The sequence below is a fragment of the Podarcis bocagei genome, assembly GCF_964188305.1.
Source record: "Podarcis bocagei genome assembly, chromosome: 1".
Classification (NCBI taxonomy): Eukaryota; Metazoa; Chordata; class Lepidosauria; order Squamata; family Lacertidae; genus Podarcis; species Podarcis bocagei.
In genome coordinates, this window is record NC_138125.1 from 112858790 (window position 1) to 112873624 (window position 14835).

The window sequence follows — 14835 nt, forward strand, 5'->3', positions numbered from 1 at the left end:
CACCTCCCTTCTTTATGTCAACATCTTCTGTTGACCTTCCACATCACCAGCAGCAGCAGTTCCTGGAAGGATAAGGAAGATCAGAGCCGCCTATTCACACTCTTTTTTACAATGCACACCATTCTGTTCTGAGGTTGGGCAGAGCTTAAGAAAAAGCTTTTGAACCTTTAATATCTTGTGTCTCTCCTGCACAATTTCAGCAAGTTACGCACACCCAAAATCCCACCCATTCAACTGAACAACACATATTACACAACAATTAAAATTGTACAGGAAGATGCTCACATCTTCCTTCACCTCTGGCCACCCTAATCCCCATGGGGGCACCGTTGCAAGAAACACAAAGTACTATGGCTGCTCCCAAATGTTATATAGCTGAATTCAGTCAGGCCTGGTCCAAGAACCCTGCAGGATTAGACCAAAAGCTGATCTAGTCCAGAATCTTGTTTTTTCACAGTAGCCAGCCTGGTGCCCAAGGGAAGCCTACAAGCAGGACATGAGTTCAGCTGCCCTCTCCCACAGCTATTTCCTAACAACTGACATTGGGGTGAGGGCAGTCTCCTGGAATCTCTTATACCAAAACTTTGCAGAGAAAGGTCCAAGAACAAGAGGTTCTGCCTGCCAGCTGCATAGCAACAGTTCAGACAATGCAACACAGCCAGACCATTGGCCTGACTTCCTAGGGTCCTATGATAAACCTTACACACCAGAGCCCACCTAACCCTAAGCATACTTACTCTGAAGCAAATCCCACTGGGCTCAACCAAACTTACCCCCTGCGGTTTAAAATGGGAGCCTTACTATTTTATGTAGGCACTTTTCAAAGCACTTCATATGCCTAATCTCGGCACACCTTAAAACACCCTTGGCAAGGGTACCCCAGGATCATCCCACATTGGGGATCCTTCCTAGGACAGGGCTGCCAACTTGAATAAAATATTGGGGGTGGGGCAGGCAAGCACCGCCCTGCATAACTGATCACATGACGCAACACCCACACACCAGTTGAATGGCAATGCCCATCCACTTGGGCAGGGGGCAGCCTCCTCAAATACTGCATTTGGGAGGGGTGGGGGAGCAAAGGGACCTTGGCCCCTAGGTGTTGGCCCCTGCAGCTTAGGACCAGGCATGAGTTCGAAACATACCCGTTCACGCAGTTATATGTGCCCACAGGGCATCATTGCCCAGGGGCTCTCTCTCCATAGCTGTCAACTTTCAGATTTGAAAATAAGGGATCAGCAGCCTCACCTTTCCCGGGGACAGTCTACAGGATATCTAACAATCCGGGATAGCAGCTGGAAGCAGCGGGAAACGACGCTGGAATAATGGTAAAAGGTAAAGGCAAAGGGACCCCTGACCATTAGGTTCAGTCGTGACCGACTCTGGGGTTGCGGCGCTCATCTTGCTTTCTTGGCTGCGGTGTACAGCTTCCGGGTCATGTGGCCAGCATGACTAAGCCGCTTCTGGTGAACCAGAGCAGCGCACGGAAATGCTGTTTACCTTCCCGCCGGAGCGGTACCTACCGTATTTTTCGCTCTATAACACGCACCCAACCATAACACGCACGTAGTTTTTAGAGGAGGAAAATCTGTAGGCATGCCACCCGTAGACATTTCCTCCATAACACGCACAGACATTTCCCCTTACTTTCTAGGAGGAAAAAAGTGAGTGTTGTGGTGCAAAAAATACGGTATTTATCTGCTTGCACTTTGATGTGCTTTCGAACTGCTAGGTTGGCAGGAGCAGGGACCAAGCAACGGGAGCTCACCCCGTTGCGGGGATTCGAACCGCCGACCTTCTGACTGGCAAGCCCTAGGCTCTGTGGTTTAACCCACAGCGCCACCCGCATCCCTACATATACACATACATACCCATACATATACCCATACATATACACATACAGTTCAGGGGTCATTTACCTTTTCCTTACACTCTCTCACACACACACATATATATAGACACACGCACATACACACAGAGTAAAAATGTGTGTGTGTGTGTGTGTGTATCCTATCTCTCTCTCTCTCTCTCTCTCTCTCCACTACATAGCTGTATCTGATCTATACTGTACCTATAAAATCTCCCCAGAAGACTAGTAGAACAAGACCAGCAACACCCCCCTCCCCATCCTCGTTACCTCGGGATAGGGCGGGAGAGGAGGAGCAGGAGGTGGGGAGGGGGGCGAAGGGCGCAACCGCTCCAACCCGGAGCCTCCCAGCCTACATGGCCATTTCTGCAAACAGCTCTCCGAGGCAGCAACCGACGCTCGCCTCCTGAAGCAACGGCAGCGGCCGACCCCCCCCCCCCGCTGCTCTCATTGACCTCCACCGGCAGCCACCCAGCAGAATAAGCCCCGCCCTTACCTGTGCCAGCAACGCGAAGAAAGCGGTTTCGGCTTCGGCGTGGAAGGAAGGAAGGAGCGAGCGTGCCTTCCTCTGCCCTCCTTCCCTCCTTCTCCACGGCGGCGGCGGCGGCGCTCCGTTGCCAGGGCGGCGAGCGAAAAACCCTGGCCTGCGATTGGCCGCTTCGTGAGGTTCGGCAGCGCCCAGGTGAGCGTCGGGCCGAGGAGGGCGTTCACCTGAGTGGCTCACCTGGGCAGCTCAGGTAAGGCGCGCGCGCGCAGCCCCTCCTTCCGCTCCTCCAACGGAAGGCACCAAGCCCACGTGCCCCTGGCGGGCGCGAGAAGCACGGAGGCCCCGGAATGATCCTCCTCCTCCTCCGCTGCCCTCTATGGCTTTTTGACGCCCGGAGGCTCTGCCGCCCGGACGCTGCCGTTGTTTCCACCTCTTCTGCGCTCCTTGGCGACTCTTTACTGGGGTTCCTGCGAAGCTTATTTCCGAGGGGCAGAGGAGGGTGTGTGTGTGTGTGCTTGAGCAATGGAAACTCCAGAGCAGAATTAATTCAGCAAACTGATACAGGGATGGATGAGCTCCTGCGGCGTTCGTTGCAACGTGGAGGCAGTAAAAGGAAGGGGAATTGCATGGCCCTTGCTATGTGTTTTTAAAGCCCGGATGGAAAAATGAGGGAAAATCGAAAAGCAAAAGTTCGCTGGCAAATTTAGGGTAATATATCGGTGTGGCTGTGATATATGAATGGGAGAAAGAGATGGAGTGTTCAATATGATCATTATAGAAGCGGATCAAGAATACAGGTCCCCGGGCACATTGCTAGAAACTTAATACAGTGGTACCTCGGGTTACATACGCTTCAGGTTACATACGCTTCAGGTTACATACGCTTCAGGTTATAGACTCCGCTAACCCAGAAATAGTACCTCGGGTTAACTTTGCTTCAGGATGAGAACAGAAATCGTGCTCTGGCGGTGCAGTGGCAGTAGGAGGCCCCATTAGCTAAAGTGGTGCTTCAGGTTAAGAACAGTTTCAGGTTAAGAACGGACCTTCGGAACGAATTAAGTACATAAACAGAGGTACCACTGTAGCCCATTTACCTTCCTGCTGCGGCAGTACCTACGTATTTATCTACTTGCACTGGTATACTTTCCAACTGAAGCGAGGTGAGTCGCCTTCTGACTGGACTTCACTGTCCGGGGGTCCTTTACCGTTTACTTAATAGGCACAAACCCATGACGTAAACTTGCATGAAATAGGTACACTAATTTATGTCAAGATGCAAATTTTGGCCAATTTTCTGAGGGGAGAAAACAAAGCTGGCTTTTGTTGTTAGGGTTCAATTTGCCTCTAAGCTCATTGAGTGGCAGGAGACTCAGCTATACAGCTGCAAATCAAACATTTTAAGTTTGTTGTAAAGTGTATTATACAAATGAGACACTAGATGGAGATGGTGAGCTATGGCAAATTCAATATATTTTTCAAAGCATTTTTTTAAAAAAAGCATTTTCACAGCATTTTCAGTATGTGTCTAGATTCCACCTGGGACTCTTTGCACAATTTTCAGCCAACCTAAAGAGATTTTTTAGAAATGGGGAACGGGGCAAGAGGTCGGGGGCTTTAACGAAAAGAACAGGGACATCCTAACAATGCCTCTGCAGGCATCACTCTGTCCTTGAATCTAGAAGACACAATAATAGAATTTTGCACAGGTGTCACCACAAAGATTTTGTAAAATCTACATTTTATTGCTGGAGATGTCAGACACTCAGTGCTCAAAAATACCTATGTAGTAGCTACAAATAGTGTAAAGGAAAATGGGAAACTGCATGCTTTGGGAATGACAGGGAACTGTTTTAACAGTGGAAATTGACAGGATGCTCTGAGATTGAAACAAGTATGAATTGTAGAGTGTTATTGTTGCTTGCTTGAGTAATTTATAAAGAAAGATATATATTTAGTTTGGCATCATGCATTTTATTTTCAAATTACACTGAAAAAAGTAATGTTGACCAGATGCTGCAATATTTTAAGAAGTATTTACATTACTGTATTTCAGTTCTTTCCATAGGAAATATGAATCGTCTCCTTTTTAACAGCATAAAGTAGAGTTCACAGTTCTGTGTTCTTGTAAGGTGGCTGGGAAGAAATCTCACATTTCCCCTCATTTTTATCCAGGTTGACTAGTTCAGTTATGACGTATTATTAATGATAAGAATAAGGTCCGTTTGCTTTTCTAAGATTTTACATAAAGAGGCTGAAGACTAGAAATTTTAAGCCTACCCCCTTTTTCCCTTCAGGAAAAGCTGATGCATGAAGGGTCAATTCCGAGGACATGTGGGAGCAGTGGTTGTTTACCCCTACCTCATTAACAGCTGCTTTCCCTTCAACTAGGCTTTATGTCATGAACTGTGTGACTTTTTAGCCAACGCCACTGCATGGTATGAGTTAAAATGTAAATTAATCTAGCACCATAAAAAGGAAAGTTGTTAATGTCTTAATCTCACTTGTGTTTTTTGCTCAAATGAACAATCAAATGCATACTTGGGGAACAAGCCCCATTGACAATAGTAGACTTATTTCTGAGTAAACACACAGAGTTGTTCTGTTAAAGAATACTCTGTAGGGACGTGGGTGGCACTGTGGTCTAAACCACAGAGCCTCTTGGGCTTGCCAATCAGAAGGTCAGCAGTTCAAATCCCTGCAACGGGGTAAGCTCTTGTTGCTCTGTCTCAGCTCCTGCCAACCTAGCATTTCGAAAGGACGCCAATGCAAGTAGATAAATAGGTACCGCTGCAGCGGTAAGGTAAACGGCATTTCCGTGCACTGCTCTGGTTTCCATCACAGTGTTCCGTTGCACCAGAAGCGGTTTAGTCATGCTGGTCCCATGACCCAGAAAGCTGTGTGGCCTGAAAGCGAGATGAGCGCCGCAACCCCATCGTTGCCTTTGACTGGACTTAACCGTCCAGGGGTACTTTACCTTCACCTTCACCTTTACTTAAACAATACTCTACAGCAGCTTTTTGCTCTTGTTGATCTGTGCTGCATGATACTGTGTATGTTTGCTCTGAAGTACCAGTGAATTCATGTAAATATGCATAGAACTGCAAGGCCCTTTTTCTTGTTACTTTCATCCTATTTCTTCCACCTCCATTTCTTCTGTACAATCAATACTTTCCAGCATCTTCAAGACAAATGGAAAAACTAAATAATTATCAATTTGCCAAAGCAATGTAGTGCTGTTTCATAGGCAAGTGTGTAAATTGATGGTTTTTGTTTTTTATTGATATTTAACCCCTGATATTTAATCCCAGAACTGTACTGTATCATGCTAACATAAGAGAGTAGGAACACAGGAAGTTACCTTATGCAATGTCAAACCATTGGTCCATCTAACTCAGTGCAATGACTGGCAGTGGTTCTCCAGAGAGTCAGACCAGGGACTTTCTTGAACCTGGTTTACCACAGAGCCATAGCTCAGGTGCAAGAGGACAAGGATCATGCACCTTTAGAGCTGAATAGAAGAGAGAATTGTAGCAGGCATAACAAGCAACACTGCTAAAATCTTCTCTTCTACACAACTATCAAAGGTGCAGGAGCCCTGCCCCCTTTCGTACCTGTGGCTACCCTGCTATAATGATTTTTGTTGCCACACATCTCTCACTGAAGCCAGTGACAAAACTTCCACTGCTAGATTGCATCTCAAACTGCTGCATAAAAGATTTTTGGGAAAAATATTATTTGTGGTTTCACTTTAGAAAATGTGCATCCCACTATCTATCCCACTATTTTGAAATGCTAAATGCAATGCTTAAGGGTTTCATTTTTCAGCTACCTAGTGTAGGGGTTGCTTGTGTTTAGATTTGAAAGGTATAGAATTGATCATTTTGGTTTCTCTTGCTACTATGATCATAAAGACACATTTTGACTGAGAACCTATTCCTTGAAACTATAGGACACAAAACATTTCAAGCATACTGTATGATAACAAAGAGCTTATATAAAGAGCTTGCTATAGTTGTATGTATAGGTACAGTGTTGCCTCGCAAGATGAAATTAATTCGTTCCGCGAGTTTTTTCGTAAAGCGAATTTTTCGTCTTGCGAAGCACGGTGTAGGAAAAGTTTTGGAAAAGCTTCAAAAATCACCAAAAACCTCAAAAAAGGCTACCACACCACGTTCTATGAGTTGCTCCTCGAAGTCAAGTCGCAACTGTATTAACGGTGTTAAGAAAAAGGAAACAAACTTGCAAAAAACGCAAGACGTTTTCGTCTTGCGAAGCAAGCCCATAGGGAAATTCGTCTTGCGAAGCAGCTCAAAAACCGCAAAACCCTTTCGTCTAGCGAGTTTTTTGTCTTGCGAGGCATTCGTCTTGCGGGGCACCACTGTATCCATAGCTATATATACTGTATATGCTGCTACAGGAAGCTTAAATCTCCAGTGTAAGAGAGCAGTAGAAAATGCAGATACACTCCCTTCCTCCTCCTTCAAAGGCAGAGAATATGAGTTGCTAGGCAACACCATACTGAACACTGGACTCCTTTTTCATTAACATAACTGAACTGACCTCTCTCTCTCTCTCTCTCGTCCTTTCAATTCAAAGGCCATGTATTAGAAAGGAGGCTTAAGTTATAAAATGCTGCTTAAAATATTGTTAAAAGCTCAAATGGAGTCTTCCCACTTAACGGTGAGAAAAAAGTAGGGTCACCCATAGAAAAATGTCACTCTATTATCCTGAATTCAGGAGGGCAGATGGCTCACGTGAACCCAAACAATTGGGGTGGGGTGCATGGATGTAGCCAAAGGGGCAGCTGCCCCCCATCAAGTAAACAAATAAAAATACTCAACTGACTAACTGCAATCCAGATAACTCGGTTCTGCCCTCCAATAAAGCCTTCCCCCCCCCCTTAAAATAATGCCTGGCTACGCCCATGGTGGGGTGGGGTGGAGAGTGCAGAGGAAAAGAATAGGAAAAGTTATTGGATGAGAATGTATCAGAACGCAGAATCTTCCAAACAAACAAATTTTAGGCAAACTGGCAATCCAAGGCATGCGATCAACCTTTATGCGTTGATGATGGTCTTCTACATCAGTGACCAACTTAGGTGAAAACATGTTGTTCAAAAAATAGGCCATGGCGGCTCCTGAGAATTAGCCTGCTGACCCAGCTATATTGGAATTGACTGTAATGCATCTAGATGTGACCCTGACAGCACTTAGCGGACGTGTGCCAGCTTCCTGATACTCCTGACATAGCTGCTAGCATGTGGGTTACAACCCCCTCAGCAAAAGCTGGGAGGCATCAGTTGTAATCCCTTGGCTGTTCCCCTCAAGCCCTGGGGCCATTCCCTTCTGTTGGAAGGACATACCTGTGTATACTACACAGTTTATCCTGCACCCACCTCTCCCCCCAAACTAGCCTGATGCCCTCAGGTGTAGAAATGGAAGATATCCCATCACCAGTGTTGAAGATTCAACTGCCACTCCAGGTCTCTGTATGGGCAATAGGGAAGGTGTGTCATTGCCTTGTCTCAGGCAGGCTTCTGTCTGGGGGCCAGTTGATAACACCCTCAGAACAGGTTGTTTTACTTCAGGCATAGGCAAACTCGGCCCTCCAGATGTTTTGGGACTACAACTCCCATCATCCCTAGCTAATAGGACCTGTGGTCAGGGATGATGGGAATTGTAGTCCTAAAACAACTGGAGGGCCGAGTTTGCTTATGCCTATTTTACTGCCTTTCTTTACTTAGAAGGCTTGGGAACTGATAGCCTCTGTGACATGGAAGGCCCAGCAGGAGAAAAGAGGTTCCAAAACAGGCAATTGTATAAATGAAAACAACCCTAACACAGAGGCTCTCTGTGACGAGTCCAGAAACAGAGCTATGATGTTTCAAACAAAAGACGGCCTTCAAATTAATAGCTTTGGTAGCTGAAAATGGAGTTTTAAACAAACAGATCCAAATATAATCTCCAAAGATAAATACGGGCAACTCTATGTAACGCAACAAGTCAATTTGCTTTTCACTTAAAAGCCATTTCTATGTTTAGCTCCGGTAAGAACAAAGTGAAAAAGTAGCAGCAATCAGAACTCAGTAATGACTGTGGTGGTAGTTTCATATCTGAATCAGAGGATGTGGATACCACAGCATACCAGGGGGCCGGGGAGGAGGAACCTTCAATCAACTGCAAGAACTATAACAATGAAATCTTAACATCAGTCTTGAAGTGGAAATCAAGTTTAAGGTGGATGGTAGTGGCAGAAGTTCATAATACGACCCATACCCTCTTGTGGAAAAACCCTGTTAGTTTAAACTGTGTTTTAATGGTTGTTCTGTAACACATTCTGTCATTTCCAGTGTAATGCAGAACAAAAACAAACCAATAACCCCTCTCCCCACCTTCCCTGGCCCACCTTTATTTAACTATTGCTCCCAAATCATGGGATATGGTACATAAAGACAGATTTGAAGAAATATATTTATTTTATGTAAGACATTTATATATTCTTTTCGAATTAGTAATTCAGTACAGTTTACATGAAAAATACCAAAATTCATAAAACAATGCAAATCATATGATAAAAGCATATGTAAATATAGTGTTTACAAAAGGTGAGGCATATCTCTGTCCACTTGAATTATGGCCTACATTCTATATTGCAGGCACTGAAACAAGCCTCTCAGAAAAAGCCATGGGAATTCTTTGAGGCTACATAGACAATAATCACTTGATGAAAGACAGTTTTACACAATAATCCAAATAATGAATTATACAAATGAAGTAAAATACGTTGTCATTTCTACTAGAAGTTCTAGTAATAATACTACTTTGGAGCTTTAAGCATGGAGGACAACTAGATCTTCAATCAAAGTGTTTCAAACTGTGAGAACCCTGGTTTGCTAAAGTTTTTTAATTGGTCTGTCCCTGATTTTACTGCTTTCTCTATCTGCCAAGAGGTGCTTTGTTGTAATTTGTATTTTTAATTCTTTTATATTGTATTTTAAAATCATTTTAATGAATTATAAAATAATAATAATTGCAGAGTAGCATGCAAATACCGTTAGCTAATAAATAAATGTGGTAGAATGAAATTCAAATTCCTCCCGTTCAGTAGGATAGCCTATGGGGATGGGACATCGTTTCAGCTTAACCCACCTTGCCAAATGGTTGAGGCAGAACATCTCGAAAGAATGGCAAGTTGCGTATGTAATCAGTAAATATATCCTTAGGGAACTACTGGCACCTTGCGCAATTATGTAATGATTTCTGTAGTATATAATAGCAAAATAAATTGGTCATTGGTAAAATAAACTGGGGTAGGGGAAGGGATTTTTTCGAGTTTTGGTCTACTTGATCTAGGATTCCATCTGGGAAAACGTTTTGCAAAAATAAAACAGACGTGTGAGACACAAATAAAGCATTCTCGCAGTCTTTCCCGCCGCTGCCTTTGAGGACCCCGATTATACACCATTTCAAAAGCATGGCCGTACTCCAAATAAATCACCTTTACGAGAGTGATGTTCGAAGGCCAGCGAAGGAGGGTGCAGCTGGGAACTCTCTCCGTCACAGAGCAACTTTCAAAGGACGTTCCAGCTGTGCCTGTTGTTCCCTTACACCAAAGTGATTTATTTGGACTGTAGCCAATACCTACAGGTGGGTAGTAACAGACACTGATTATCTTTTAAATTTGCTGAACTCTCTATGTGCTAAAAAAGTACTCTCCACTTTTTTTCAATGGGAACTAACTGAGCATGTAGCATCACAAACTACATAGATAGTTTTACAGACCTTTCTCTGTCTCCCCCCCCCCCCCATTTAAGATAAATACATACAATATTATTCAAGTTCTTAATGCTACGCGTGCCTTATCAAGTATTTCCTTTCTGATCTTGGGGTAGTTTGGATGCTGTTCTAAAACCTGTTGAAAGAAAATATATTCATAGTAAGCAGTAAAGTTATTACTTTATTATTGTTATTTATTAAATGTGTATATCTCCCTATACCTGCAAGTCTCAGGGCGGTTTACAACATGTAGACACATAAAGTCTCACTGTAAACTAAAACAAGTAGTTGACTATTCCAGTGTTTCCCAACCTTTTTTGGGCAAAGGCACACTTGTTTCATGAAAAAAATCTCGAGGCACACCACCATTAGAAAATGTTTAAAAAATTAACTCTGTGCCTATATTGACTATATATAAAGTAACTCTCTTTAATAGGAATCAATGAAGACATATTCTACATATGTAGCTGAAATAGTCGAAAAAATTCTGAGTTGTAAGAATGGGCTTGTATCATGCCAGATGGGGAAAGGTCACTTTTTACTTATGTAAAAAAAAAATAAAAAAATAGTAACAGCATAGAAGGTAATGGTTAGGCTAGCATCCCTCTTCCAAATATGCTAGGTTTTTATTTGCAGGGACTGTTCTACATGGGAAAGCATTCAGCACTGTCATTCTCCCATCTGCCATCTGAATTGGTACTATTCTGGGTCAACTTACTCTGCTGCATGTGTAGATGAAAATGGCACCAAGTGTGGGGGAGGGGGCAGAACAGGTTTCAGATACAGGATATTAAGCATACACGTACTTCAGATTGAACTGGTTGCTTGCTTTGCAAGTTTTCATTTCCCAAATGACTGCCTTGGCAAGCGCAATACCTACCAGGCTCAACGCCGGTCTCGCGCTGCCGCTTCCCGCGCTCTCAAGGACCCGGGAGGAGGAAGGCGTGAAGGGAATCCCGAAGGCGCGAAAACCTCGCGCATGCGCAGGCCTTCCGCCTGCGACAGCCCAGTAGGCTGGCCGAAGCGAGCGGCGATGGGATGTGGGAGGGAGCTCGCTCGCCGCCCCGCGTGTGCCTATGTGGGGCACGTTACAGCCCCGTGACGTCAGCGCCACGCAGGCAGCCAGGCAGGCAGACGGCGAGAGCCCCGCACTGGGCGGCCTCTCCTCGCCGCCGCCCCGCCTCTCGCCGCCCGACTCGCCCGCCTCCCTCCCACGGCACACCAGGCAACGTCTCGCGGCACACTAGTGTGCCGCGGAACACCGGTTGGGAAACACTGGACTATTCTACTGTTAGATATCTAAAGCTATTTCACTGCAGCAGACGTCAATACTGTCATTAACGAGAACTATACTACAGTGCTTTCACCTTTTCATAGAACCCACAAGCAAAGAAACATATTTGTAAAAAAAGTTTACCTTATGACAAACATTGATTGCATCAATGTATCTCTTGGCTTTCAGGTAATTAAATGCCAACTTGAAACCTGTAAAAAATGGTAAGTCAGAGGTTAATGCAAAAGTAGCATTCTCTTTTCATGTAATCCTAGGATTTTACAAGGGGAGGTGAGAGCTTGTGGATACCTGCTGCAGCCCCTTTTTTTGAGCAAGGTTCCTTTAGCAGGAAGAATGGCATAGGCATTTAATAAATATGTAATAATAATTAATAATAAATTTAAAAACCTACTAACCACAGAGAGTTTGGCCAGAGAGCTGGAGTGGATCTCCCCAGTCTTGGCTGCAAAGAATCACCTCGGTTTTCAATTTCGATTACATGTGTGATCTTTGCTGTCTATTTTGTTGTTTCTCCAGCTTGTAAGCCGCCTTGTGTATAGTAGTATAGAAAGGCGTTATATGAATTAAAAGTGAAGTGAAAATGAAATGAAGTTGCTAAGGGTGAACCTACCAATTGTTGGATTTGTTTGGTTTCCATATTTCCAGGCCATCTCGTAGTTTGCAGCTGCATCCTTATATGCTTGTTCTTTCTCCATTATGTATCCCATATATTCATAAGCTTTGCAACAAGACTAAAAAAGAATTAAAAAAAGAGAGAAATCTCTGTCAGCAAGTCTTAAAATTGCAGAGCCTGTTGACCCACTGAATTGTAAGCTGAAGTGCTGTTGGCCCTCAATGGCACCGCACAGAAGGTCATAAATCACTGCCCTCACCACTGTCAGCCAGTTCAAGGAATGCCGGCCTCATTTTGCCTGCTTTCCATAAAGTTTCATTAATTAAAAGACTCCAGGGGTAGGAAAACATGAACAGAACAGATACAGCATTACTTCTGGCCTGTCCGTTACCCTGTTGTGACGAAGGCACCGTTTTAACAGGTCACTAGCCATATCGTATTTTGAAGACTGAATGAAAATGTCGGCGAGGAGAAGCCAACTTTTTTCAAACTCTTCTGCGTCAACGGGATTCCAGTTCATCTTTGAAATGCGCTTCAACTGGTTTCTGGCTCGCTGGGTTTGTTTTAAGATCATGTAAGCCGTGGCCATTCCCAAAAGTGCTGGGATGTGATCTTTCTGCAAAAAAGACCAATATGATGCAACTCAGAAGACAGAGAACCCAGTACAAATGTCAGCATTCTCAAAAGGACAGTGCTTGGCACTGACAGCGGCTGGTTATTCTAGGTTAGCACTTGGGCTGGTTGAAAAAAAAAATCGCAACCCCAAAAATGCCTTTCTAAAGCCACAATGTGATTAATTCAATAAAACTTCACACAAGCGGCTATCTTGCATGAAAAAAAAACAGTGGCAGTAAGAAACTTGCAAACTTGGGGGGGGGGGTGGAGAGATTCCCAGCATTCCTTACTAATGTTTATTATTCTGTTACAAACACCTCTGAAAAGAATCATTTTTTACCTAGTACAACTACACTCTGAAAAATGATATTTAATATTGTCAGTTTGCATTTCTTAGTGCAGAAAGTATTGATCTCGTGTGTAAAGATTCTTTTCCATTTGGATTAATACAGGAGGCTACTAGAGGCTTCTCTGTGTGAGAGAAGGAGAGGCAGAAGGGTTAATGATTGTTTGGGTTATAACTTCTGGGAAGCTGCTTTGAAATAGTTCTCTTATCTCTTCCAATTAAGGTCATGCTGACTATAAATATAGGCCAGAAGAACCCTGAGTTTTACTTTTCTCTTTCTCTCTCTCTCCCTTCTGGTGTGGTGTTTCTGTATAGTGTTCAGGTTCAGTCTTATTATGAGTTAGGTTTGTAAGTGCTGCAACTCTGTATGCAAGTCCTGATTGTATTGGATTTGATAACCATTACACTACATTTGCCTTCAGCAGAAGTAAAGCTCTGCGGAATGAAGTACTATTGCCTCTGGTCTATTTTTTGGAACTCTGCTGAACTCTGCAACATGTTTAAGGTTTTCCTACACATGTATGACACACGTATGACAAATATAATCTACTATTAAAGCAATGGGCAGTGCATGGAATACATTTATTTGTAGGTATGAGGTTCCTACATGTGTATAATACACCTGTGTTCAACTGAACAGACACTATAAACAACCCACCTCATCAACCACAATTTCTGTAAAGGCGTTTAGCGCTCGCTCAACATTTGATTTTTGTTTGGTTGCCACAAGGCAGTAATTTTCCATGATGCGGAGCTGCACATGGCCTTGAGCTGTCTGGGGCTTCAGTTCTTTTAAGAGCTTCTCTGCTGTTCTCACAGCCAGCTGCACAGACTCTTGCTTCTCTGTTGAGCTACTTCATACATACATGCGTAAAAGAAACAGCATCAGTTCTTGTGTATCAGAAACTCTGCTTTCCATTACTCAATCGGGATTTTGAAAATAGCTAGAATGAGCCCTAGAAAGCCGGCTGACAATATCACGCAAGTTTAGCCTTTAGGAGCCTTTAATTCTATATCTGTCATCAACTTTTATCCATGATGCATTTTTATAGAAATCAGTAAAAAATAAAATAAAATCTGGTTCCCATCATTTCCCCGCTTGAATTCAACCCGTCACTCACTGCTGGCACCCAAAAAGAATTTGTAGAGACTCTTCCATGTGCCAGCCAAGACACACCAAAACAAAACACTGCACTAAAATACTAGGAGTTCTAAAAATCTCAATGCCACTCACTTTGCGTCACCGTCCAGGTGTTCAAACACTTCACCTCCCACTGTTTCATTGTCAGGGTTCAAGCAGATTTCAATCATATTATAAACAGCGTTTTGTCCCCAGTCATTGTCTTTCCTCGCTTTGTTAAAATGTCGAAGCGCATCATTTGGTTCGCCTGTGTACCTAAACAGGAAATCACACTTGCATGAATTGAAACACAAGGAAACTGGGAAAATGATGCTGGCAGGCAGCTGTATTTGGAAAGGAAGAGTCCAAGGAGAAAGAAACGAGGGAGCAGAGAGCCAAGGAGTTGCAAAGCAGGAGTAGAGAAGTGGATCTGGCTGGTGGGCAGGATCCAAAACTCCCGTGCCCCAAGAGCCACCACCTGTCAACCACTTGTCATCACATGACACCAAGTGACTCAATTTCAAAAGGAAGAATTTTCAAGCTGTAATTTGTTTTTTGACCTTGGCACATTTACAGGGCCATAGGGAAAAGGCAGCAAATTCAAAAGACCCTGAATAGGACCAGCAGCAGAAAAAGGAGAACTGGGATCACCCTCTAAGTGCACTCTTGAATCTTCCATTTAAGTTTGACCCCACAAGTTTACCTGTCCTGTGTGTGA

The 14835-nt window shown here is 43.8% G+C and overlaps 2 protein-coding genes and 1 long non-coding RNA gene across 10 annotated transcripts in view; 1 reads left to right on the forward strand and 2 right to left on the reverse strand.

Moving 5' to 3' along the window:
- GALNT3 (polypeptide N-acetylgalactosaminyltransferase 3) overlaps positions 1-2508 on the reverse strand; it is an 18332-nt gene extending 15824 nt beyond the window's left edge. For 2 of the 6 annotated variants that reach the window (XM_081172001.1, XM_081171999.1), the window contains exon 1: positions 2138-2277. The gene's annotated coding sequence lies outside the window, so the exon portion shown is untranslated. Of the gene's footprint in view, positions 1-2071; positions 2089-2137; positions 2278-2363 lie in introns of those variants that run through there. The other 4 variants (XM_081171997.1, XM_081171998.1, XM_081172000.1 and 1 more) reach the window with 4 other exon arrangements.
- Positions 2468-12594, forward strand: LOC308581977. Its single transcript, XR_014005427.1, has 3 exons — positions 2468-2604; positions 11592-11626; positions 12458-12594. It is a non-coding gene; the product is annotated as an uncharacterized lncRNA (long non-coding RNA).
- TTC21B (tetratricopeptide repeat domain 21B) overlaps positions 8811-14835 on the reverse strand; it is a 37269-nt gene continuing 31244 nt past the window's right edge. The window contains exons 24-30 of one of the 3 annotated variants that reach the window (XM_081195928.1): positions 14232-14393; positions 13656-13851; positions 12428-12652; positions 12034-12154; positions 11547-11614; positions 10180-10265; positions 8811-9994 (exon numbers count right to left, since the gene is read on the reverse strand). In XM_081195928.1, the coding sequence (XP_081052054.1) occupies positions 10188-10265; positions 11547-11614; positions 12034-12154; positions 12428-12652; positions 13656-13851; positions 14232-14393 (850 nt within the window). In that variant the 3' untranslated portion in view covers positions 8811-9994; positions 10180-10187. Of the gene's footprint in view, positions 10266-11546; positions 11615-12033; positions 12155-12427; positions 12653-13655; positions 13852-14231; positions 14394-14835 lie in introns of all 3 variants that reach the window. The other 2 variants (XM_081195929.1, XM_081195927.1) reach the window with 2 other exon arrangements.